The sequence below is a fragment of the Panicum virgatum genome, chromosome 8K (assembly GCF_016808335.1).
Source record: "Panicum virgatum strain AP13 chromosome 8K, P.virgatum_v5, whole genome shotgun sequence".
Classification (NCBI taxonomy): domain Eukaryota; kingdom Viridiplantae; phylum Streptophyta; class Magnoliopsida; order Poales; family Poaceae; genus Panicum; species Panicum virgatum.
Window position 1 is genome coordinate 51,407,444 of NC_053143.1, and position 26,542 is coordinate 51,433,985.

A 26,542-nucleotide genomic window follows, 5' to 3' on the forward strand; every position below is an offset into this window, starting at 1 on the left:
CATGGATAGCTATAGCCAGCCGATGTATGCATTCTGAGAGAAGTTTCATCACCAGACTCCTTGGATAAATACAAGTAATCATGCTTCTTCTTCTGTGATCCTTAATAGTTGACCAGCACCACGTGAATCTGATGGAATCAGTCCAACATGTTGGCATGGTACCCCCTTCTGGATTTTATCCGTGCTAGCAAACAGAGAGCATCAACAACATGTGTGCATTCTGACTTCGGCAATAAAATCCATATTAGCTTGCGATTGGCTTCACCAAATATTCAGGACAAACCTCCAGCCGATGAGCCATTTGGGATTTTTCACTCCACCTCATGTATCTGGTACAACTCGTAGATTCTTGTATTATATTTCTCAGCCCGTCTATTACTATCCTTATGAACTCGCCGATCATACCATGTATATCCAAAATCGGCCGTATTCGCACCTCCGAGCTACGACAAGGCCGATGTCTGGCGCTTGGCTATGAGTGCATCTCTCAGTATGATACAAAAGAATGAATACCCTTCTTCAGCGAGACCTCGCGATGAGATAATATCATCCCCTGCCGCTGCTGTAATCTTATCTCCAGGATGACCAGGGCACCACCGTCTCCGTGATCATGCTCAGCGACATGCCCGTATTGACGTTGAAGGGGAAGTTCGGGTTTTCCTTTCATCAACCTCATCGGCTGTTTAATTTCTCCTCTTTTTCCTTTTTATATGGTGACTCCATTGGCGTCCTATCAACTTGGGTCATCGGCTCCATGCAAATCATTTCTTCTAATGACTAATCAGCCGAGGCATACAAATTATAGTCTTCTTAGCCGATGTATGCAGTTTTCCCTAACATATGCATGGTATAGGATTCACTGCAGCTCCTCATCGGCTTCCCATCATGCTATCGTTTATTTGTTCTTGAACAGCTGTATCCAGCCCATGCGCATGTACGTGTGCCTTGGTGACAGTGTGCCGTTGTACACAGAGCTTATATACAAACTAACCTTGCTTGCTCCGTTTCATTGCCGACATACTCTGTTGCCTGCTCATCATCAGCCTTCATGCTCGCAACGGCAAGATATGTTACATAGCCGATCAAGTGAGAATAATTCATTGATGAAGGTCTTTCATGCTCGCTGTATTTGGCTTGATGAACTAGCTGTTGCATAGACCACCTGGATGCATCGGCCAACGAATAGTCAAGGGTGCAGATACTGGCCCCAGCACGATTGCCGATGCATCCCCGCCGATGTGTTCATGGTCGATTGTCTGCCAATTTGTGTGTGATAAATCTGACAACGAAGAATTCCCATCGGCCAATCAGTCCATTGCCAGGAAGTCAGCACGAGCCGGTACACTATATTGATCTAATCAGCTGCTAAACAAAATAATACTCTTCTGAATTGATTGCCGGTACCCTCGAGATATATATTTAGAACAGGCTATTCACGGGCAACAAGCATGGGCATCAACTCCTTCCTGGCTATCTGGGCATTGGTTTCTTCCCAACTGCCCCTTGATGTGTCATGACGAAGATATATATATATATATATATATATATATATATATATATATATATATATATATATATATATATATATATATATGGAGCTTCTGAAAAATAGCAATATTTCACTCCACCAGTTCCTTGTGTTCCTTCATCAAATTCCCCATCATGACTCCCCTTACAATGTCTCGTCGGCCGCGCGGTGTCGTCGCCTTGTCGACGAATTGCTGCTTTCATCGGCCACACGCAACCTCGTCATCGTCAACAACAGCGCCATCCTCTTATTCAGCCCCAGCAGTCTTGCAGCACTACGGCGGTATTTCTAGCACAAAATCATTGATGGTGCGTATCTGGAACCTTAGGAGGCCTCATGCCGACAGCAGTCAGGTCATGATGAAATCACGATACTGCTACTGATCCATGGTTGGACGGTCGAAGCGATCGGCGAAGTTGTAGAAGGAACACGTCCTCCTGAGCTTTCCTGCTAGTCTTCCGATCATCTTATGACATCATCCACATGCATGTGTGGACGTGCATAATCTTGCATGCTGGAGGACGTAACTCTTCTATTTTGTACACCAACAAGCATGCTAGCCTTCCATCCATACACATGAGTGTCTCTAGTCGTCGGCGTGCATAAGTTACATGATGCCACGGCACTGCACTGCATCGTTGGCCACGCCGTCCCTCTTATCTCCGGCATTCTCATCTGTCATTATCTTGATCGGCAGAGTGCCGATCTTGCAGTCCCTTGGAAACATCACAGCGCCGTCGTATCCCAATTGGTGCCCCTTGGCCCTTGGGTTCGTGGAGGCGTATGCATATACGTTCATGTCACATCAGTATTGTTTTTTATCGGCCGATTGACCTCCTATATCGGCTGCGGTCCCTCTATTGACCGCGACACCACTTCCATTGGCTGCCGATTATATTGGTAATCTGCTGCCGATATATTGGTAATTCCTCCATTGAAGCCAGCGCACGGTGACCGGCAGTGTCGAGACCACAACACTAGATCGGCAGATCTCCTTATCATCGGCATATTTTTCTTTACTTTCTTGACCGGCAATTTACTACGCCCAAAAATATTAACCGATTAAAGAAATCAATAGTAGTTATGTCGGCTGTCTTTATCTCCCCCTGATGATTGTCGGCACCATCTTATGTCCCACCGTCAGTATCTTCAGCAATGCCGATTGTAGACAACTCATAGTCCGGACTTTATTGAACCAATCAGCCGTGAAGCAAATTATACACAAATACTAGCCGATTGATCTTTATCGGCTGCGTATTTAATGCACTTGCAACTTTGTCCACCTGGATCCCACGGAAAATAATCTCCAAGTAGCCAATAATTCTGAGCAATAATTTTTTGTTCTTGATCACCTGGCTTCCACAGAAAATAATCTCCAAGTAGCCAATAATTCCGAGCAATAATTTTTTATTCTTGATCACCTGCCTTCCACGGAAAATGAATTCCAAGTAGCCGATATTCCTGAATAATATTTTTGAGAGGTGGGCAATAATTATTCCAAAAAACTATCTTCTTCCTTGCCTCTGCAACCTCCATCCATCCATCCATCGATTACTTCAGACTGGAAGAATAAAATATTGGCCATCTTTAGCAGACAGCCATCAAGCATAACAATTTCCATTGATCCAGACCTCTCAGGTTCTTCTTTGACGCATGGGCATGAAGTCAGCTTTATATTATTTACCCATTCAGTCAAGCTGATTTTAGCTTCTTCCTTCTTAATGGCTGGAGCCTCTTCTTCGTGAGGCTTTTCAAAGCTACGTTCTTCTCCACATTGGTCTTCGTCTTTGGATCTGCTGGACCGCTAACCATGGTTGCTGATAAGCTATCGGCTGTGGAGCCGATGCATAATAATGATAGCTGCCTGCCTGATACAGCTGAGCCGGTGTTTGATGCTGAACTATTGGCTGTTGTGGACGTTGAACTGTTAACCATGGTTGCTGACAGGCCATCGGCTACGAAGCCGATGCATAATATTGATAACCGCCAGTCTGAGTCGATGTTTGATGCTGATAAACCATCGGCTGCGAGGTGTGATAATCAAACCGATGAACAATTTTATCAGCATCCACACGTCTGACTGTATTATTCGCCGTGCTCGCCAGACTGTTAGTCCAATTAATCATTGCTTGTTTCATAGCTTGCTCGAACATCTCCGTTGGAAAATTCATGATGATATCGCCGGGTCCCACCGGGCATGCCAAAAGATGTGTTGACGCAAAAATCAACACACTGGACCCGATGGCAAGTGTTCGCCAAGTTTCGGAAAGTAGACCAAGCGTGCCAGTCAATCTGACCTGTTGATTGACAAGGAGACAAAGTAAACGTTAAATTCGAGGGCGTATCGGCTGGAGTTCCGAAAATCCCTCACAGGTCGTATCGGCAGGCGATTGCCGATACAGAAGACGACAAAATCGGCTTGGTCAGCCGATTTGAAATAGACAATCGGCTAGGTCAGCCGATGCGCGCAGGGAGCAGTGTAAAGGCTACGAATGTGTAACCTAAACAACGCTACCAGACAGTCATTTGGAATAGATCTAATCGGCTATGTGATGTTTTTTAATAAAATAGTACGATAAACAGCCAATCAAACGTATTCCAAGATGGATAGATATCGATAAAAGCTAAAACAAAAGGTAAAACATATAGAACTAGCAGGTATCGATAAATTGTGAATTAATCTAGACGAGACGACAGCGATACGCTCGGAAGTCAAAGACTAAATATAATTCGATAATTTTTGAATAGATCTGAAGGAAGAGACAGCGATGTGCCCAGAAGCTAAAGCTCAGATTTACTCTGTAAACGAAAACTTACCAGCAGATCAAGTCGCTCGAATGTGAGACGTCCTTGATCAACTCGAAAGAACTCGCCGAAAAGAAAAGAGGCGAAGGCGCCAAAAAGTAAATTACAGATAAAAAGTAGAGTTTGTTTGTTGATCTTGTGATAAAAATTACAATGACCGTCATCCCTTTATATTTATAGGGGCGACCTGAATCTCACGCAGATTCCAACTTGCCTAAACCAACTATGATTTGACTACCTTAATTAATATCTAAACAATGGAAATATTATGATACACGGACTCCGAACTCCCATGTGTAGAGTCCTCATCGATGAAGCTTCTCTATCTGATTTGCCCGTGCGGCAGTTTTGCTTTCTTTATTTTAATCAACTTGCCATGCACGGGCTGTTGCTTCTGACCTTCTTGTACACAAAGCTTCCGTCATTTTACCTTGCACACTAATAACGTGATTATCCGGCCAGATTAAGCCAAATAATTTCTGCAACACAAACCAATGAACATATCCACGTGCAGACTCTATTTTCATTTGACTTGCCTCTATTATCAAATAAAATAATCCGGCCATGATACTAATCACGTTTGCTTTCTTTTTTCTTCTCACGTGACCTCAACACTCTTGCATGCGAGCTCCTATTAGCCTTTTCCTCCGATCACCGTCACGACTTCATCGGCAACTGCTGTTGACTGTCGGCTTACACATTGACCCAAAAAGCTATTTATTCTATAATTCAGAGTACATCGGATTTGTCAAAATCCGGTATCAACACCGCCGTCGGGAGCTCACCCTCCACCCAGAGCTCGTCCTCCGCCGCCAAGAGCTCACCCTCCGCAACCGGGAGGAAGCTCGGCGACAGCCTCTGCCGCGTGCGAAGCACGCGCCGCCCTTGTCGGTACAACGCCCTCTGCCGGCGGGAGAGGAGCGCCCGGAGGGACGCACAGGAGGGGAACGGCGGGAGCGACTCGCGGGAGGGAGCCCGAGGGGCTGGGGACGATAGCGAGCCAAGTTCACTCGCGAAAGATGTCGTGGGATGCCCTCCTTTTTTCGAGCCGGATACCGAGCGGGGGCGATAGCAAATCTGCTGGATGCACGTTTTTTAGGCTTTTGTAAAAAGTTACCTATCCAGAAGTTTTTACGGGGTCTCTTGGTCGGTATCCAAGCAAATCCCCCTTTCAATGAAAAATCTTGATTGGTTGCCTGCGGTAGTGGCTGGAATCAGATTTGTTTGATACAAAAGTTGTCACCTACTCTAGCTCGCTGGATGCAGAAGAATTCAGCGCTTTCCGCGAGATGCACAACATTATCTTTTTTTTTTGAAACGAAACAGGCAGCAGCGATGCACAACAGTATGATCTTTATAGTTTGCAGTTGATTTGATATGCACCTAGAAATGACAAATTTGATGAAAATTCATCATTTCTCCCAAACACCCCACCAAAATCACGAGCGAGCGAGACACTACACAATCCTAACTCCGGCCGTGGTGGGCCCCACTCCCAAAGCTTTCCGTCACTGACATCCGGGCCCCACCTGCCATACTCACACCCCCGCGTCCCGCCGGTTAATAACGGCACGCTTCGTCGCGTCCCCTCCCTCCCTTATCCGGAGGCCCACGCTGCTTTCTCTGCTCTGCTCGGCTCGGCTCCCCCACCCGCCGCCGCGCCATGGCCGCCATGGCGCCCTCCTCCTCCTCCCCCTCGCTCCCCGCCCGCCTCCCCCGCAGAGCGCACGCCCGCCTGCTAGGCCGCAAGGCCCCGCCCGCCTCCGCCCCGCGCCCGCTCCTCCTCTCGTTCCCCGGGCTCCGCGCTCCAGCCGCGCAGCAACGCTCCGCCGAGTGCCAGTTTGGCGAAGATGACGGCGAGGAGGAGGAGGAGTACGGGTATGACGGCGAGGAGGATGATGATGAAGACGAGGTGGAGGAGGAGATGGACGTGGAGGCCATGGAGGAGGAGGCGCGCGGCGCCGCCGCCGACCTCGCCGAGCGCCTCGCCCGGGAGCTCCACATCGGTGAGCGGCTCTACGCCTCTACCTCTACCTCGCTGCCCAACCCTTTTTCCCATTTCGTCCTTCCCGCAATCCCGCTGGCCTATCGAAGTAATCCGGATTACTGAAAGCTGGGCCCCGAGCTGTTCGGAGAAATTACTGAAGCCGGGCTCGCGCTTTGTCCAACCTCGGAATACCAGCTTTGTTTATGGTAGCGTCTGCATAGATAGATTGCTGCGACCAAGCATTGAAGCATTCAATGGTAGCGTTTCACCTGTTGGGCAGTATCTGCATTCACATCATCGTGCGTGCTCTAGTGCGGAGTTCAGACTTCATGGTGTGGGGCATGTCTGTAGTGGTACAAGGATCAGATCGGTTAGCACAAATTCAGGTGTTTCACCTGAATCGTGCATTCTATCTCTGCCACTTGCCCACTTTGGTCTGCAGAATGTCCCCTGCTTGGGTGCAGCAGATAACACCGTTTCAGTATTTCAAGGCATGCTAGAAATAATCACTAGCCTTGACTTGCAACTACGGCGCCTTTTTTCTGGCTTATTATTTTCCCATTAGTTATTAAAATTGTAGTATGGAATGTTGTGTCTGCTTTTCATCTTAAAGCTACTGTATTGTCCCCCAGTTCATGTTTCAGTAATTCATAGACCAACTGCATTTCAGATGATGATGTCCGGGAGAAACGGAAAAACATCAGGGAATCCGTGTCTAAACATGTCAGTATTCACACCTTTATGCTCTACTGAATCAAATGGCTAAATGCTGACTTTTATTAATTTACTGCCCTGTACATGATTCAGATCCCAGATAGTCTTCTTCCAAAGGTGGCAATTATTGGGAGGCCAAATGTTGGTAAATCTGCATTGTTCAACCGTCTTGTTGGGGTATGCCAATCATCACCAATTCAGTGTTGTGTCTGCAATGTTGGTCACCATATAATCTTCAGACCTGAATGGAAAAGTTTCTACAATAAATTGAACTGTCATGTCTTGCAGGGAAACAGGGCTATCGTTGTTGATGAACCTGGTGTGACAAGAGATCGCTTGTATGGACGATCTTATTGGGGTGATCAGGAGTTCATGGTTATTGATACTGGTGGGGTAATTACTTTATCAAAGTCTCAGGCGGGTGTCATGGAAGAACTTGCTGTCACCACTACTGTTGGTATGGACGGGATTCCTCTCGCCACTAGAGAAGCTGCTATTGCAAGGATGCCATCAATGATTGAAAAACAAGCAGTTGCAGCTGTTGATGAAGCAGCCGTCATACTATTCGTCGTGGATGGTCAGGCAGGTTTAGTCAATTATTTTGTTTGTTTTTTGTTCTGGGAAGTGCTTGTTTCATATTTAAATTTATATGACTTTTAAAGCACAATTTCAGCACCATTGCCTTTTTTCGGATCATTTGTCGAATGGAATGCATTACTTGTAGGTGTAGTTCTAATAATTGCCTTTAACGTTTAGAAATTATTCTGTAATTTCTTATCTAAACTTCGTTCTTCCTAACATAATGGTGGCAATACATATTTCAGGCTGGTCTTGTGGCAGCTGATATAGAGATTTCTGATTGGTTACGACGCAACTACTCTGACAAGTGTGTTATACTTGCTGTCAATAAGTGTGAATCTCCACGGAAAGGGCAAATGCAAGCATTAGATTTTTGGTCACTAGGGTGAGCATATATCTTGCTGTCTCTCCAAATTGTGTATCATTGTTTTCTTTGCAGTCATTACTGTGTTGCAAACTGATATCAGAATTTAACTGGCTAAGATCATTTAAGTGCCACTAACTCTAAGGCCAAAATGTTTCAAGAATCTCTTGTCTACAATTCTCTATTTGTGCTGCAGAAGAGGGAAAGGTTTGCTGATGGTGTACCTTTTCTTTTACTGCCCAACAATCAGCCAAGCTGTGCGCTCATCTTTCTGTTGATTCCTGCTAGGTTTTCTCCCCTGCCAATTTCTGCTATTACTGGCACAGGAACCGGAGATCTCCTTGATCTGGTGTGTGCAGAGCTGAGAAAATTTGAGGTATTGAAACTGTTATATTTACCCTAACAGTTGTAGGTTCATGCTTTTTCCTGTTAATGATTGAATATTAATGAAATCATTGTGACATAATGATTGGATAACAGGACAATACAGTGGAGGCAAAACAAGTATAGTTACTTGCAAAAAAGCTAGGTTGATTAACATAAAACATAGAAGACTCTTAAAAAAGTGCAGGGTTGGTACTGTTCAGTGTGCGGGTTAGCTTCATACCACAATAAGCAGAATAAATATTCTAGAAAGCATAAAATGTGCTGGAGTGGAGACCTCTCATGGTTTTATCAACATATTTGATTATCGAAGCTGGTACTTTGCTTCAGAAATTTATGTCTTTAAAATATTTTTTCTTGTATAGCTGACACTTTTTCCCTTATTGTTTGCTGTGCGAAGACACTTTCAGTTACATGCATAAAGTAACTCATTGGGCATTACAGGGATTGGATGGAGTTGAAGAAGAGAAAAATAAGGTTCCTGCTATTGCCATTGTGGGAAGACCAAATGTGGGGAAAAGTAGTATTCTAAATGCTTTGGTTGGAGAAGATAGAACTATCGTGAGCCCAGTTAGTGGGACAACACGTGATGCTATCGATACTGAGTTTAGTACAGCAGATGGAGAGGTCTGTCTGTTCCCAACACTTTTGCCAAAATTTCATTAAATCTAGTACTGCTACATTGTTCCACTTAATGCCCTGTTATTTCCACTTACATTCACTTCCTTTGTCACAAAATAAAATTTTGGCTCCCAGAAAGACCGATTACTTTTCACAGGAATATAACACTAATTTGCTGAAATATGCTGCAGAAGTACAAACTCATTGACACTGCTGGGATCCGACGCCGGGCAGCAGTTGTTTCTGCTGGCAGCACAACCGAATCACTTTCGGTAAAACGTGCATTTCGAGCAATTCGCCGCTCTGATGTGGTTGCCCTTGTTATTGAAGCGATGGCCTGTGTTACAGAGCAGGTATGTTAACTATAAACACAGGTGCATTTTTGACCCACAAAGAGACATAGCATAGTTGTTTTTACTATTTTTTTTTCTTTGTGATTGTCTTGGGCCTGGTGCAGTGGTAGAGCCTACCGTCTGTAACCGGAAGGTCCCGGGTTCGAGCCCCAGCCTCTACACATTTGTGTGGGTAAGGCTTGTGGCTTAAAGACAACCCTTCCCCAGACCCCGCACAGTGCGGGAAGCCTACGGCACTGGGTACGCCCTTTTTTTTGTCTTGTATGTTCATTCTAACACAATGAACTCTTGTGGTATCAAGGATTATAAAATTGCAGAGAGGATTGAGAAAGAAGGAAAGGCTTGTGTCATTGTTGTGAATAAATGGGATACAATCCCAAACAAGAACCATGAGAGTACGACACATTATGAGCAAGATGTAAGAGAAAAGCTTCGCATACTTGATTGGGCACCTATTGTCTACTGTTCTGCGACAAATGGAACCAGTGTTGAAAAGTAAACACCTCATATTTGCACACCTAAATCTGCTTGCAGCTTATAACTGTTATTGTTTATCTTTATTTCTTAGCAGACTTGTGAAATTTTTGTTTCCCCTCAAAATTCTGAGTTGTGCATTGCTCTTACCTGTGATTCAAACACCTACTCTGTATATATAACCCCTGTAGAAGAGGGTTAGCTCCCCAAATTAGATATCCTTTCATGTGTTGATAGTGTATAATGTGTTGTACAAATTGTTGTCAGGATAATTTCTGCTGCTGCTTTGGTTGAGAAGGAAAGGTCTAGAAGACTCGGTACCTCTATTCTTAATCAAGTTGTCAGAGAAGCTATAGCATTCAAACCACCACCACGGACAAGAGGTGGCAAAAGAGGTCGTGTATATTACACAACACAGGTAACTTCATAACTTCTTCTCGAGGCAACAAACTTGTTTTTACAAGCCAACGGGTATTTGATGCAAGCTGGAAAGGAATCAACATCGAGAAATCAACAAGCTTTGAGATTTTTTTTTTCATCTTTTCTTCAATCAAGTTTATATTTCCCAGCTTGCAGACTGAAGAATCAACAACAGTCCTAAAATCATGTCCGGTTATTTTGTTGATTTAGGAACTATCTTTATTTGCCATCCAAAAATGATTAGATCCCTGAAAAGATTGAACATCTAGAAATAAACTAGATGAGCACTAGAGAAGGTTTTTTTTTACTGATTTGAGATTTGTTCCGAAACTAATATGTAGAACTATCTTTGCATTCTTTGCCTCTTTGGCACCTGAAGGGAATTTATTTGGTCATTTGTAGGCTGCCGTGGGTCCACCGACATTTGTTCTATTTGTGAATGATGCGAAGCTCTTTTCTGATACATACCGCCGTTACATGGAAAAGAAACTCCGGTCAGATGCTGGATTTCCAGGCACCCCTATTCGGTTACTATGGCGCAGCAGGAGGCGGCCGGACAAACGAGGTGAGAGAAATGCTGATGCACAATTTCAGCTGAATAGATGCTTGCTTTGAGTACTTAAAACAGACATGCTGATGAAGTCCTGTGCGGTCAGTGAAAAAAATGGGAAAGAAGAGTTATTATATCGCTAGCTTTTGTTCAAGTCGGATATTGGTGTAGTAGCTATGGCTAGTGGTACATACATACAGTTCCATTTGTGGCACGAAGTTGTGGGATTCATTCATGTTGCTTGCTTGAAAGTCAAGTACCTAACGTAGCTTCTTCAATTCACACGTCCATGTTTACCACCTGCTGCAAATTTGCAGTATCCTTGTGCGTTACAGACCACAAGACTACTGAAACTCACATCCTTTGCCATTTCTTCTTTGCAGGTAAATCTGCAGATAGTAAGTTGCAGAGCCCAGGAGCTCCTAGCAGAATGGTTGTAGCTGCCTGATCGAGCAACCTCCATAGACTCCGTTCGGATTTGAGTATGTAGCCGTGGCTGATGCAATACACGCGGAGTGGAGTTTGAGATTCAGAAATGAACTTTTGCGACTTCGAACTGTCAGAGTGGGAGGAGATGCCCTAGTGCTGAAGTTGCAGCGGATGATGATGAGGAAGATAGTATTATACGGAAGGAAACTAGTGGAAAAGAGTATGGTGGACACATCTGATGCAGCACAAGGTCATCACGGCCGAGGGTCCCAAATCTTGAAAACGGATGATAGATGGATGGTGCGGTCATGACAGGTTGCGTTGGAGAACGGCTTCGCCTTTGTTTAGGAGGTGGGGATGCAAGAAGCTGTGTGGTGAGGGAGGGACAGGTTCGTTACAGCACGAAGCTGCGTGTTGTTTGTCTCCATCTTTGTACCCGTGTGTTCTCGCTAATGGGTCGCTTGGTCTCCTTTGTGTGTAACCAGCCGGGAGCTAAGAAGCTTGCTTTTTTTTTTTTTGAAAGCAAGAAGCTTGCTTTGGTTTCGGCTGGATATGCGTATGTAGTCGACGTCATCCGTGTTATCTTTATAGAAAAAAGGCAGAGATCGATCGAGTTGGGTGCTTTCAGTTGAGCCCACCCCATGGGCGTTAGGCACGTCCGTGCCGGCCACACGCTACCAAGCTGGGAATATTAGACCAATCTCAGTGTCAGAGGAGTGTTACGATGATAATTCTTCTCTTATTCTAAAAAAACTCTCTCCACTCATAAATAATTCTGTCATGTTAGTAAATTTGATGATGTGATATGATATTTAATGCTTATGACGTTCTTATAGTAGCACTCATGTTAAGATTAGCCTTACATGGTGCCGCTTCAGTACTTGGTTCCAGGGATTGTAACCTTGTCACCCAAACCAGCGTGCGTTGACCGAGGCTTTTATTTGCCTATGCAATGCTTTTTCTTAAAAAAAAAAGGTGCCAATCAATGAATAATCGAAAGGCTACCCCCACAAAATTGACCTAAAAAAATTGATTTACTCCTAAAATGCAGCGGATCTACGTGGGTGACCCCGAAGAACGAGTAATTCACGCAGCTAATCTGGATTACTCCAATCTATCCTCACGTGCTCGCCGGCAAACGTTCTGCCGCCGGTGAGCCCATCCCGTAGTTCCATACTTGGCCGGTGCCCTCCTCGTGTTCGGTCGCCCTCAAGGCCGGTGACTCACCACGTGGCCGTGCCGCCGCAGCCCGCAGGTAGGCACAAGTAGGCGGGGCCCCGCCCGCCGCCCCCACGTGCACTGGCTCCTGCCACCCGGGGCCCACCACCCTGCCAAACCAGTTTTTACGTTAACCGCCAGGTCAAACAGCTTCACGCGCTAGCACTGCACAATGGTGGAAAACGGGTATGGTAATAATTAAACTGTGATTAGCCACGCGCCTGCGCCGCTAGGGTAATTAGTCCAGCGATGATTAGGCAGCAGGAGCAGCACCAGCTCCGGGCTCCCGCGCGGGTTACCACCAGGTCCAGGGAGCAGGATCCGAAAGGGAAGGGAGGGAGAAAGAAAGAAAACCCACGGCCCCACCCGTGCCCACGTGTCGCGGGCGCTGGCGTGGCTCTCTATGCTTCTATTTATTTTTGCTTATGAGCGAATTCTGGATAAAAATAAGCGAAAAGGCCATCGAAACACTTCGATTAATTTTCACTTCTCAGGAAAGCCGCTCAGCTGAAAATCACGGAGACAACGCATGAACCTCGATTTTGTCCATCGCATTTCCCAGCTCGCATACCTATGGTAAAGCTATGTTGGGTTCGAAACAATTCCTAGAATAGTTTCTTCGCAAATTTATATAATGCAGAACCGATCGTCCAAACCCCAGTTTATACAGACAATCGATTCTCCAAACAGCTCAAACAACCAATTTATCTCAAAATCTAGCTTCTCAGAAAAGCGAGGTATAAAAAAGCGGAATCAAACAACACCTCTCTATATATGAACCCCACGAGATGCCCCTCCAGCTCCCAGCCAGTCTGCTCCCAGCGTTCCTCGTGCTTGCTCCTCTTCTCACACCACAGGCGGCCACCGGCTGCTAGTCCTTTGCTGAACCCAGTCGTCCCACCCAGAGAAACGCCGCCGCCGCAGGAGATAGCTAGATGGGCATCGTCGACGTCGTGTCCGAGTTCTGCACCCTGCCGCGGGGCCGCCGCCACCTGAAGCACCGGAAGCAGTTCCAGACGGTGGAGATGAAGGTGCTGATCGATTGCGACGGGTGCGAGCGCAAGGTGCGGCGCGCGCTGGAGGGCATGGAGGGCGTCACGGCCGTGGAGGTGTCCGCGCGGGAGCACAGGGTGGCCGTGACGGGGCACGTCGACGCCGGCAAGGTCATGCGGCGGGTGGCGTACAAGACCGGCAAGCGGGTGGAGCCGTGGCCGTACGTGCCGTACGCCGCGGTGGCGCACCCCTACGCCCCGGGCGCCTACGACCGCCGCGCGCCGCCCGGGTACGTCCGCGCCGCCGCCGTCGCCGACCCGCGCGCCGCGCCGCTCGCCAGGGCCTCGTCGACGGAGGCCAGGTACGCCGCCGCGTTCAGCGACGAGAACCCCAACGCGTGCGCCGTCATGTAATAATGTAGCTCGCTGGCTGGAAGTGGCAGGCATGATGCATGCATCATCTTTCTTTGGTACCTAGCTATAGCCTATAGATCTGCTGCCTCCTCTCTCATGGAGATTAGAGGTGGTTGTTGGCTGTTGCATGCTATACTTGTTGGATTTTGTTTATTTTTTCCCCTTTCTTTCTTTCTTTCTTTCTTTCTTTCTTTCTTCTTCTCCACCGTACCAGGGCTTGAGGGCCAGGTTAGTTTGATTTTCATGTAAAAGAAGAAATGATTTGCAAATTAATCTGCTGAAATCATCGGGTCAGTCAGCTGATAAGTAGTTGCATTATTATTCCTCCCGGGCCCCGGTGGTTGTAGAGGCCGGCGGCTTATGGTGATAAGTTAATTAGTTTGTTGCAACCTGCATTGCATGGATGGTGCGCCGCCCTCTGATCGTGCTTGTTCATTCATTCGGTGGGTGAGCAATCATGCTGATTGCTGAAACAAAACAGGCCCGTTTCCTTTAAGTACCTGGTAGCTACGTCCTCTGCAATGCAACGGTTGCCCTTGCCATCTCCTCGACCTCTCCTTCGGCTCCTCTCAGCAATCAGCACACGTGGACGGCTCTTGATTCGAGGCTTGTGAATCGACGGATGGTGATCCGTGACCTCATGCGCGGGATCTGAATCAGAAACTCGTTTGACTCTCGACTAAAAATGAATGACAACGATGGCATGTGGTTGTGGAGCCAGCCTGCCTGCCTGCCTCCTGCCTCGTAATCACCCTGCTGGGTCGTGTGGTTGCCGCCATTCGCGGGACGGAGGCGAGGCGAGGTAGGCCGTAGGCGAAGGGGACTCGACTCTGAACAAACTTTTCACGGTATCGCGTGGTCCCGGCACGGCTCCTGCCCCGTTTGGTTAATCGTCACTTCAGGATTCAATCACTTTCATTCCACTCCATCCCTTTCCTTTGCTATTGAAAGTGAAACCGAACGGGCTCGACGTACGTCCATGGCGTTCCGCTCAACTGAAAGCACCGAACTCGAAATGGTAGCGTGAAACTGTACGTTTGACCCGGCGGTTAAAGTAAAACCGGTTTGGCCGTTGTGGGCCCCGGGTACGTGGCAGCAGGGCCCACGTGGGGGCGGCGGCACGGCCACGTGGTGAGGGCGACCTCACCGGCCGTCGCAGTCATGGCGAGGAAGGGGCAGCTGCGTGCTCCTGCTCCAGGTCCTGCTGGGCTCGCTCACCGCCGTGCACGTGAGGAGGATACTCCTTGGATCCGCAGTGTCAATTTTTGTGGGGGAAGTGGTAAACTCTTTAGTAAATTAAATAAATATACTTTGACTCTATAATTGACTGAAGAACCAAAGAGACTACTCTCGAGTGGCCATGCCATGCCTCGAGCTCGCATCTTGGCTGGCTGCTTCCTTGACCGTTCTAGCTGGGTCCCACACACGCCACGTGTGGGGCACACGTGGGGGCGGGCGGCATGGGCCAGCCGACGATTGGCAAGGCGCGGCGCGCCATTGCATTGGTTTCTAGGCTCCATCACTTTTGCTTTCATAAATTTTTATCGAAAAAGTAAGCGATATGATATTATTCGAAACCAAAACGGCATCACTATAATGGTAATTTCGGAAACGTAAATATACGATCGAGAACCCATCGATGACAATGGAAACTCATTGAAACGATACTTTGAAAAACGATAAATATGTGTCAAACCACAAAGCACAATACAAAACCACCATATGACTTACATTTCATACACAATTACTGATTGTTAAGATATTAATCCAAGTATGTATCCATCCGTGACATGTATCTCATTTTGTAGTACTAAAAATTTAGACATTAATCTTGTCATCCATGAAACTATCCCTAGTCCCATAAATTCAGATCACTAGTTTGTGATTTAGAGTTAGGATGAATGAGTCATAACTCTCTAAATATATAAATATGACATTCTAAAAACAAGATTTTTAAAGCAGTAAGGCGAGGCGAGGCGATGGGGAGCCGCTCAGTCGCCTAGGCGACGCCTAGGCAGGCTAAGGCGGGCTAAGGCGAGCCTTAAGCAAGGCGATGGGAAACCGCCTTGTCGGCTAGGCGACGCCTTAAAAACCCTGTCTAAAAATATAGATAGCAAGGTGTGTTGCCTAGTAATATACATCAATACGATATTTTTATTGGCAAAATATGGTAGAATACTGCAAAAGTATGATATTTCTCGAAAACGACCCGAAGATGTTCAAATTATTTTTATTTTCATATTATTTTATCATTTTCTTTTTGTTTTTTATAATTGTTTTGTTTTTGTTTAGCTTTAAAAATTGATAAAATTTTAAAAATGATCATCAAAAATCGAAAACTACCACGTCCGCTACGCGTCTCCTCCAAGTCTGCCTGGATCACCGGCCTCAAGCCTGATCGAGCTGACCCAGCTGCAGCTTGAGGGTGACCTCACCTCAACTGGCCCACTGCCGCCGCCGTTATGGGCTGTCAGGCTCCGGGCCGCGGGTGGGGGCCCTCTTCTCAGCTGCCCTGAGGACGGCTGTTCCCTTGGCCCATCAGAGGCCTGCCAGTCATTGGGCCTAGCCTACCCGGACGCGGCCTGCCTTTCTCAGACGGTACCCTTCTGTTTTGGACCCATAGATTCTTTTGAAGACCCGACTAGTGGTAGATATATTTGCAATTATACAAAGGTATCAAGCGTTTAATAGGCACCGCAGGATGATGTAGCACAAGCCTAGGCTCTGAGATTTCAAACATGTAACATACTGGTAGAGAAAAAAAAACTAACCACATAATCTTTTTTTTGAGGGAACTAACCACATAATCAATAGGGAAAAGTTCGGTTTACACTCTCCAACTATCACAAAAGTCTTATTTTCACTCTTGAACTACAAAAACCGGATAACAAATGCCATTCAACTGTTGAAACCGGACAAATTTAACTCTTAGATGGTTTTTCATTTTGTGAGAATAAAAACATTCAAATTTAAACTAAAAAATCATAAGTAATTTAATTTTAAATAAAAATACAAAATGGGTATCAAAAGTTTTCTAGAAATGTTACCTATCTATTGTCACGATACTTTTCAGTTATTCAGAACTATTTTTTATTTTCATAATATTTAGTTGCTTGTAGTTATATCTATTATCAAATAGAGCAATGATAGATAGGTTCCCTCACAAAAAAAATGATAGATAGGTTACATTTTTAGAGAAAAAAATAGGTGCTAGTTTTATATTTTTCTGATTTGAAATGAGTTACTTTTGATTTTTTAGATCTAATTGGATTTTTTTATATAAAAATACAAAACCACATTGGAAACCACCATTGGCCAAATTTGTGTGGTTTAAACATTTGGATGGCCTATGTTATCTGGTTTTGTAGTTGTAGATTGAAAATTAGACTTTTGCAGTAGTTCGAGGGTGTAAACTGTACTACTCCCTGATCAATATAACCGTCCAATGATTCCCGTGAACTAGAATTGAATTTTAAAAGATGATCCTCCTTGCACATTGCCAGTGAAATTACAACATAAGTTGTACTAATTTTCAAGAAACACCCTGGAGGGTCGGGTCGTCAGGATCAGTTTCACCCAGGCAAGCAAAAACTCGAGAGCAACAACATGGTCGAGACGATTACTCAGGTTTCATGGATGTTGTTTCAGAGGTGGGGTGTTTTTCATGCAAATTCAGAGCCGAGAGGGTCGTCGATTTTTGGCCAAGAACAGCACAGATTCTACCTGCATTATATATTTGTGCAGGCATGCCAAGAACAAAAGAGATCGATCAAGGCAAGATCCAATGTCACAAATACAGGCAAATCTCCCTACTTGCTGCATTATTATGCAAGCATGCATGCGCCAAAGTTCACAATAAATTATAAGACTGCAGATCACAAACTGTTCAGCCACAAGATAGTTACTGAAAGTCTGAAACTATCAAAGTTCCAGCAACAAACTGTTCAGCCCTTGCTTCTTCTACTACTTATTTATTCTTATCATCTACCCACCCAGATCACAATATCAAAGTTTCGCATCACAACCAACCCCAGAAACAGATTAAGAATCTCAATCAATTAGCCCTAACCACGCAACGCTGCCAACTAATCGTCGGCCCCCTTGTTGTCATCGTCGCCTTCGTCGTCGTCGTCGTCGGCCAGGACCTCCACCTCGGCGCACCCCTTGGCGCGGTACTGGCGCAGGACGCCCTCGTCCTCGTCGCGGCTCGCCCTCATGGCGGCGGGGGCTCCTGCGCGGGGCGGTGCCGCGCCTGGACGGCCTCGACGTACGCGTGCCCCACCCGCACCAGCTTCGTCCTCTTCTCCTCCGGCGCAGCCGCCGCCGCCGCCGCCTCGCCGTCTTTGTTCGTCCCAGCCGGCGTCGCTCTCGCCGTCTCGTCGCCGGCGCCCTCCGTTCTGGTCTCGGATGACGGCGGTGCCTCGCCGGTGACCGCACTCGTTGACATGGTTGGATGCAAGATCCCCTTGAGAAAACCTAAGTGGTGGGGTCTCTCGATCGGGGAGGACGAGATCAGAGAGGAAACCGGAGGAGTAGAGGACGACGAGAACGGGAAACTCACCGGAGATCGCAGCCGGCGGGCGGCGGCGGCGGCGGCGGCGAGCGCCTGTCGAGTGCGATGCGAGGGTGTTGTGCTGGCCGTGGGGGGGTTGGGATATGGGCCTGAAGTGCTTCGTGGGCCGGGCCGTATCACAAAAGTGTGCAGATACATGTCCGGCCCACGTATCGATTTATTCGTGATTTCATTTTTTTTTCGATACTCCCGGGTACATATACGCTCGTATGCGTATCCGTACGATACGTGGCCTTCCAGCCATGTCTGGGTAATAGAGGAAAAAACGGAGACTAAAAATCAGGTCTTTAAAAGAAATTCCAATAGTTGTAATTTGTCTTCAGTCTTTAAAAGTAAAAACATGATACAAAGCCTTAATACAACAACTCGGATATGTTTGGATGAGCCAAAATTGAATGCTAAACTTTAGTACTTATTATAGCTTTGCTAAGTTTTTTTTTTCTAAGCATACCTAAAATTTAGCTCACCCAATTAGCACTCCAGTTTGGATAGGATATTGCCAAACTTTAGCACTTTAGGGCATTAGCACTTAGATTCAAACACCTCTTAATCGTAAAGTTTAAATCACATGGTATTTTGACAACTAAAACTCCCGGAACAAGTACTTTGTTGCTTTCTCATCTTTAAAACGTCAAAGTAAGGCGCGAAAATTCAAAACAAAGCGGTAAACTTGCCAGCTGTCACATGACCAACTTCTGCATATCCCTTATTTTTTCAGGAACATGGGAGTCCATGAACAACAACTAACCCATGAATGTAAAACGGCCTTATTGGAATAAAAATACAGATTTTGTACAACAACAGTGACGACACCAACAGCAGACCCTCAATTATACACTCAGCATCGCGATGCAAGCACCGGGTTTGGAAGGCACTAGGAAAAATGGGGCTCCTGTAGCTAGTGCTTAAATCATCCAGTCTTGGAGCAGGAAGCTCAAGTTCTCGAGGTTGGCACGGTACAACAAGTTGATCGACAATATGCACGGCAGATCCTGTTTGGTGGGTTCTCATGGTGCGAAAAAAGGCAGCAGTTGGCTTGAGCCGACCCGGAGAGATCAGCCAAAGCAGCTTCCAGCGGGTGCTCGTGTTCCACAGTTCAGGGCAACCATAGCACACTGGTTTCTTCTCGCCCTCGGTCTGAATATGGTTCCATAAACTTCCATTGCCTAGATGAAATGCCGGTTGCTCACATGAAACAATCATCGGCATTGTCCACGCAGTGCTCAAGCACCATTCGTACTCTAAGCTGCAGAACAGATCCAATGTTGCGTGTTAGGTTTATCAACACAGCGAGATTAATTTCGAGTACTTCTGTCAACAAGCACAGGCTAGATAACATCGATGCTGGTCATCACAGGTCGAATTACTTAAGGAGAGAAGATGTACCTTGCAATCCAAGCATGGGTCATTTATCATGCTTTTCACTTGCAGGATCACTCCAGCATTTTGTAGTCTGACAACTCGACCAGATGAGGCTTCGCATTTTGGGTAAATCAAGTTCAGAAGACACCAGAGTGTGGCAACTCGCAACTGTTTATCCTTGCTTTGCAGAAAGTTCACCACAAAGGATGGCCTAACGCGATCAGCTCGGTGAGGAAGAAGAACATTCATCACAGCTTCCTTGTTCATTTCATTTCCAGCCGCAATGTTTGCAAGCACAAACATACCCTGAAGAGAGGAAACAGCAATATCAGTGACTTGTCATTCCAATCTTCTATCAATGCTAAACCCTACACAGCCGTATGTTCCAAACTATCAAAGAATGGGACACAAAATTATACAGTTCAACGGAATATATGTTTCTCTCCTCTCCTGTCTCCAGAGTTAATAACAATGTATATGAATTGCCACACAGTCATATTAGAAATCTAGAAAATATAAGTAAATAAATTGAATAAAACTTGAAGAATACTTTTTCTTTTCTCGAACACGCAGGAGAGCTGCGTATCTTTGTCTTAAGAAGAATACTCACCTGAATGCACACTCCCGGGGCAGATGCATTGTTCAGTTGTCTTGCAATAGCATTGATAACCATTCCATCTTCGCCGATGACATAATTAGCAGAGTCAACATATCCATCAACAAGATTGTGCACAAGTGCCAAGGTCTGTTCCTGAACAAAATGTTCGGAGTCTGCATAACATTTCATAGTTAGCAATGAAGATAGTACGGCAGTTCCCTAATAGCATATTTACGCATTAGACTTACCACATATGAGGCTTGAAAGAGTAGATAGAGTCAACTCCTTAACAATGAAGTCTTTATCCTTTGGACTCAGAAGGAACATAATATTTCTGAGAGCCCATACAGATTTTAGCCTCAATGTTGGATCCATGGACTTCGATAAATGAACAAGTTGTGAGACAACCCCAGAATGAAGAAGAACTGACTTCCTGGGTGTCAAATTAACAGCAATATTGCAAATGGCACCAAGGGCAGCAACCTGTGACAAGAACAGGTCAATAGGTGAGAGATAAATTTGGAAACTTCTAAGTCATAATGGATTAAAGACCAAAACAATCATATTTCGTCACATGGCTAATTAGCAAAAAAAAAGGTTGGTCAGACAGACAATAAAGCTGAGAAATGGTAGCCAGGGTGTAGATTACCAAGGGCACGTTTGGTTGCTGGCCACTGTCTGCCCTGCCTAATCATGGCCCAGCCAAATTTTGGTGCAGAAATCAGCCGCCAAAGACTGGCCAAAATTTGGTTGCCATCCAAAATGGTGGGCCTGCCCATGGTCAATGGCCAATATTTGGCCTGGTCACTCAGGGTTCTCATCCAAACACGCTCCAAATGAGGAAGTTTGGCGCTAGCTTTTGATAATTGTTCTGCAACTTTGCAGTGATTACAGATATTCTATTGTGTCTTAATGGCTTATAAAAACTTGAAGTGCTGATGTTTGAAAATATAGCCAATTGCTCTAATCAACACCAAATTTAGCACACTTTGGTGACAGAACCGCTCCACTCATCAAGCAAGGAAACGGTGCCCAAGCAACAAATTACCAAATAAGTGTACCTGCTAGCTTTTGAATCATTCGTGTGCTAATGTACATTGATATGTAGTTTCAATCAAACTCTAATGACTAAAAGACCACCTAGAGCACTGATGTTTCACTAGCTAATTGCCTAATCAATTCTGAATTTAGAACAGCTTCAGTAACAAGAAAGGTTGCTTCAATAATAAAACACTAGCAGTGCTACACCATAAGCTGCTGAGCAAATTTATATTTTGAAAACAAAACTTCAATTCTACAGGGCATTTTATGGAAACTGGGTGCCCAAAAAAAGAGTAGGTAAAACTGCAACCACCATACCACAAAGGTGTAAGCTGTCATGCAGTTTCAACTCCAGGAAACCAGCTAACATGCTAAGAGACTGGTGGGCAAATACATAAGTTGCCATGCCATGCATGAAAAGTATATTTTAAAGCCCACGTGCATAATTTGCCTCGCCCATTCGAAGAGAAGGAACTTGGAAGCAGTTGCACTGAGCCTTTCCAGAAAGACATATATAACACAGGACAACACTATGGCAGATTTTGCAAGATTCACACTACCTGAACTGAAGTAGATGAGTCCTGCAAAAGCTGGACCAAAGGACCAATGACTGTATCACAGGATAATCGGCCTCCACTGAGTACCTGGAGATTAAATACATTAATTGAATCATCTGGGATCAACAATAAAGGTCAAGATGGACAGATGCATGAACCTTACCTTCGGTGACCTGGAGATATTCTTCAGACATGAACATGCTGCGACACGGATATCAGCCCAATCATGCTTCAATGCCTCAAGGATTAAGGTTGATGCCTATTTAAGAGATTATGTTATTAGTCATAAGTTATTTGTAACTGACAACCATATCCATCCACTACATTCAAATTAAATGTTGGGAGCTGATATTGAAACAGTTGGTTGTGTTACCAAGCTATCTGAAATTAACAATAGCAACAGAAGGACTCTATAGAGTACTACTGAACTAGAAATAACAACTTAAGAAATTGACATACCTCAACTGACATAAGCTGAGATCTTGATTCTTCCAGTTTTGAGCAAAGTTCAGATAATGCAAGCAATATGGTCACTGCTCGCCTTGATTCCAGTGAATTTACTAGCAGATGGTTGCTGAGCTTCTCAACTGCACTCGTTGTAAGGGCTTGTTTCTGCAGTTCCAGGCTGTCTTTGATCAGGGTGGTTAACGCCAAGGGAGCTTCATCACCTACTTGACCGGGTTCTTCAATTAGCTCAAGTAAGACCATAATCAACTTGGTCTTAATCTGTTTGTCCTGGAAATGACAGGGAGAAGCATGCCCAAGTGCTATCAAGCACAGACAAGCAAGTAGTCGTGTGCGTGGACTCCGATCATGTATTAACCCAACTACCGAACGGAAACCTTTTCCATGGTCCGTTGATGCAAATCTCGAAGCAACTTCACTGTTGTTTCTAATGACTGCAGTAACAGAATCTAAGCAAGCATCCCGCAAATTCATAGAACCTCCAAAAAGGCTAACAAGTTTCTGTGGAACTCCAGCACTGCATAGTGACAATTGTTCTGAGCTATTCTCACAAGAATGAGATATAATAGTAGCAGCCAGCTCGGTGACATTCTCGTTCTCACTGTTCAAAAGGGAAAGAATAAAATCCATGTTTTTCCCATTATTAACTTCAAACTTTGGAGCTAGTTTTGATTGATATATCATTCTGAGAGCACGAGCACTTGCATCCACAACCTGTAATCAAGATGATAATATCAGATACAATATGTGCAGCATTATTACTCAAAAACATATCATATGAAATAATATGCATAATCACTAATCCGAATTGGAACAATGGAACCTAAGAACGATATATAAAACCTGTATTAAACAAAGAAGGTTGCTTGGGTCCAACTTTCTTACATTTTTAAATGAGTTATAGTGCAATAACCTACAAGAAAATGATGGCTGAATTTAAGCAATAATTAATAATTAACATTTCAGAGAGATAATGAAGTCATGAGACATAATGGAGAACTTTGAAGTTTTCTGTAGTAATGAATGAGTTACATTTCTGAAAGAGAATTTTAAAGTGAAAAGATCAGGCGCAGGCTAGTTGATCAGAAAGTGGCAGGTATGACATTAGCTAAATTGGCTGAATAGAGCCATGTTTATTCTGAATATGCAGAAAGATTTTCAAATTACAAATATCACAAAACTATTTGTCCCATGTAAATAAAAATAGGAGAAAACCAGAAACTGCCAAATCATTACATCAGATAAATTGGCATGCTCACACTTTAATAAGCATCCCTATATTATTAATGGCCGACAGTGGGGGTTACGAAACGACATTGAGATGTGACAATAGAGAGCGACCAAAGTACTCATTTCATCTCCTTTTTCTTTCCTTACTAATCCACCGTGTTTTATTCCCTCCGAAATAGTCATTATGTACCACAAATAGCGACCTTTGGCCTCATATAGTAGAATAACGAATAATGTTCACCAAACTAAACAGTTAGTTCATTTGCAGTTACCTCCACAATTCATTCAACCTCATATAGATCACGTGATCATATGTTTTGATTGGAGTTGTTTGGGGTGGTAAAATTCTGACTAATGCATTTTAGGAAGCAAAATTCTGACCAGTGCATTTTAGATTTTCAACTGCAATCCACATGGATTGGGTGAGAAAGCTAGCACTCTGAAGTCTGAACCCTTACAAGTTCTAAGTTCAACTTCAACCACAAATCACGAGCTCCAGTTTTTTTTTTTTACCATAACCTATCAGAAGGCAATTTCCCACATATCTTTAGATTGTGCTCAATATGAGGAAGACAAATTCCAACCAATCAATTTAGACAAATTCAACAGTGTTCAACACAAAAGAGACAACTTTCCAGCACATCCTCCCCACCACCAAACCTAACCATTGACCCGCTACCAAATCTCCTGATTTCAAGCACAAATGAACAATAATTTCACTACTTCAACCAAAAGATGAGGATAGCATAAAAGAAAAGTGCAAAAAAAAAACAGAGAAAAGGAAACGACAACCACCAGGGTAGCTCTCACCCTAACTAAACCAACAGATTCTCCAACAGTTCAGCTCAAATAATTGCCCTCATTCCAAGGCTTTAGCTCAAACCACTAATCATGATTTCCTAATGCAAAGTTCTTTTCCACCAACCCATAATTATTTGCAATCAAAATTACGGCTATTTATTTCTGTATTCTAACAATCTCAAATCCGTATACTACAGAATATGTTCACGGGGAAAAGAATGATGTCATTCACACCTCCCTCAAATTCACAGTCGCTAATACCTAGGTAACGTCGAAATTTTTCACCAATTCTCACAAGCTTGATGAAATCACCGCTGTTTGTAACAATTTCTGGCTCAATTTGCAAGCATAATTACTAGCATATCCCCAAATCTCCACCAGGAAACAAGGTAAGAAGCAGTTAGCGTTGCTGTTAGTTTCCGTCAACTCTTGTGGACGCAACAGATCTTTTCCCAATTAAGCAACAAATCCGCAGCACGAACTCTTTTTCAATCTTAAAACCAACCAGATTCCCGCAGACACAAGCAACGAGCAAGTGAAGGCAGCTGACCCTACCTTCTCGTCGTGGTGCGCAAGGAGCCTGGTGAGGTGCCCCACGGCGCCGGCGGCCAGCACGGCCCGCGCGCCGTCGTCCACGCCGCACGCGAAGCTCCCCGCCGCGGCCGCCGCCTGGACGAGCGCCGCCGGCGAGGCCCCGGGCTCCGCCAGCGCCGCCACGACCGCCGGCACGGCGCCCAGGCGGAGGTAGAGGAGCTTCTTGGTCCGGTTCCCGATGATCTGGTTCTTGATCTCGCGCAGCGCCCGCACGCGCTCGTGCTCCGCCTCCTCTCCGCCGGCGCCGGAACCGCCGCGGCCCGCGCCCGGGGCGGCGGGCCCCGAGACCGCCAGCCTCGCCGTCAGCTCCTCCGGCCTCGTCCCCATGCAGGAGGCCGCGGGCGCCGACGCCGCTGCCGCTGCCGCCGCCGCCGCCGCCGCCGCCGCCGCCGCCTCCTCCGGCCGCGCGCCGCCGCTCGCCGTGGCCGGCATCTGGGAGGGTCGGGGGGAGGTGGCCGAGAGGTGTTTTATGCAATAATTGATATTTTTTGGGTATTTTTTTGGGCCAAATTTTTGTGCTTGGTTGGTGTTTTATAAGAGAGGGATGGTGATGGAAAAATTGATGGGTGGGCCAGGGGCGTGACCCAATGAGGTGTCGCCACGTGGAATTTAATAATGTGCTATCCTATTTTGTTATATTTTTTGAGCTGGTGACCACTCTGAGTCTGTGTGTGGGTGAGATGGGACAGCTGGTGAAATCATTTGGACAAGATTTTTGTACAAATTTTGAAGTTGTCTTCTCATTTATTTTCTGCCAGATTTTTTTTTCAGGAAGGCGGCTGCTGAAATGGACATGGTTTGGTGATTCAGGGATGTGCTGACCTGTGCACCTATTTTTATAGTACCTTTGGTTTTGTTTGCTTGCACCATGGTGTTTTATTTTGACCTGCTTGTGTTGATTTATCTTCTATAGTTGTTTCATCTCATTTTACGCATGGACCTTACCTTGTGATTTCCCTTTAGAAATGATGTTCTTTTTATAGGGTTGAAAACAGTCGCGATAAATCTCGTTCCGTTCCGCACCGATTTCTCCATTTTACCTGCTCGTTTTCGCATTTTCGGACAAATTCGTATTCGGTACGGTAATACGGGATATTAAATTTGGAGTCGAGACGGAAATGATTTGACTGCTTCCCCGATTGTTTTCGGATTTCCCATATTTGTTCGGGATATCCCGCTTTTACCAATTCGGGACATCCCGTTTTTTTTGCAGTTGATGGAAACCAGCCCAAAAAAAATTAGAGCACCACATCCGATTCCATGACTGTGTTCCCTCCGCCTCCGCCAGCCTACTGCGAACCCGCACTCGCCGCCAAGTCCAACTGTCCAAGGCCCCCAACCACATCACGCCGCCGCAAGGGACGGAGCCAGGGGCACCACTGCAGGCCGAGCACCCCCACGAATTGGAGAATGGACCCACTATCTCGCTTAGCAGTGAGGGCAGGAAGAATACTAAGAGCTATAGGCTGTCCATTTTTTATATTGTGCT

At 45.4% G+C, this 26,542-nt stretch overlaps 3 protein-coding genes and 1 long non-coding RNA gene across 5 annotated transcripts; 2 read left to right on the forward strand and 2 right to left on the reverse strand.

The window, feature by feature from the left end:
• The first annotated feature begins 5,929 nt into the window (after positions 1–5,929).
• LOC120645121 (GTPase Der-like) lies at positions 5,930–11,908 on the forward strand. Its single transcript, XM_039921881.1, has 12 exons — positions 5,930–6,339; positions 6,991–7,043; positions 7,128–7,211; positions 7,323–7,616; positions 7,859–7,998; positions 8,266–8,353; positions 8,806–8,988; positions 9,174–9,335; positions 9,637–9,830; positions 10,077–10,227; positions 10,632–10,794; positions 11,163–11,908. Exons 1-12 carry the CDS (start codon positions 5,997–5,999, stop codon positions 11,225–11,227), a joined length of 1,920 nt encoding a protein of 639 aa, XP_039777815.1. The 5' UTR covers positions 5,930–5,996; the 3' UTR covers positions 11,228–11,908.
• Positions 11,909–13,063: 1,155 nt separating this feature from the next.
• LOC120645122 (heavy metal-associated isoprenylated plant protein 26-like) lies at positions 13,064–14,126 on the forward strand. The gene has a single exon (XM_039921882.1). The coding sequence runs from the start codon at positions 13,362–13,364 to the stop codon at positions 13,830–13,832; it is 471 nt and encodes a 156-aa protein (XP_039777816.1). The 5' UTR covers positions 13,064–13,361; the 3' UTR covers positions 13,833–14,126.
• A 3,486-nt stretch (positions 14,127–17,612) lies between these two features.
• Positions 17,613–18,463, reverse strand: LOC120646394. The gene is made up of 2 exons (XR_005664414.1): positions 18,394–18,463; positions 17,613–18,308 (listed from the first exon to the last, which is right to left on the reverse strand). It is a non-coding gene; the product is annotated as an uncharacterized LOC120646394 (long non-coding RNA).
• Positions 18,464–19,083: 620 nt separating this feature from the next.
• Positions 19,084–25,559, reverse strand: LOC120645123 (armadillo repeat-containing protein 8-like). Of its 2 annotated transcripts, XM_039921884.1 has the most exons (9): positions 25,431–25,559; positions 25,015–25,400; positions 22,423–23,142; positions 22,127–22,222; positions 21,967–22,050; positions 20,614–20,848; positions 20,378–20,538; positions 19,792–20,073; positions 19,084–19,651 (listed from the first exon to the last, which is right to left on the reverse strand). In XM_039921884.1, exons 1-9 carry the CDS (start codon positions 25,483–25,485, stop codon positions 19,592–19,594), a joined length of 2,079 nt encoding a protein of 692 aa, XP_039777818.1. In that variant the 5' UTR covers positions 25,486–25,559; the 3' UTR covers positions 19,084–19,591. The 2 variants fall into 2 exon arrangements, with proteins under 2 accessions (XP_039777818.1, XP_039777817.1); XM_039921883.1 differs by having other exon boundaries at positions 25,015–25,546.
• Between the last annotated feature and the right edge of the window lie 983 nt (positions 25,560–26,542).

Bases quoted from the DNA above. Each gene is read 5' to 3' on its own strand.
- LOC120645121 (XM_039921881.1), top strand. From the start codon at position 5,997: ATGGCCGCCATGGCGCCCTCCTCCTCCTCCCCCTCGCTCCCCGCCCGC. The intron at 7,044-7,127 runs GTCAGTATTCAC...TACATGATTCAG, and splicing joins GGGAATCCGTGTCTAAACAT to ATCCCAGATAGTCTTCTTCC. The intron at 7,212-7,322 runs GTATGCCAATCA...CATGTCTTGCAG, and splicing joins TGTTCAACCGTCTTGTTGGG to GGAAACAGGGCTATCGTTGT.
- LOC120645122 (XM_039921882.1), top strand. From the start codon at position 13,362: ATGGGCATCGTCGACGTCGTGTCCGAGTTCTGCACCCTGCCGCGGGGC.
- LOC120645123 (XM_039921883.1), bottom strand. From the start codon at position 25,485: ATGCCGGCCACGGCGAGCGGCGGCGCGCGGCCGGAGGAGGCGGCGGCG. The intron at 20,849-21,966 runs GTAGTGTGAATC...TTCTTGTCACAG, and splicing joins ACTCATCTACTTCAGTTCAG to GTTGCTGCCCTTGGTGCCAT. The intron at 20,539-20,613 runs GTAAGTCTAATG...AATGTTATGCAG, and splicing joins TCTTTCAAGCCTCATATGTG to ACTCCGAACATTTTGTTCAG.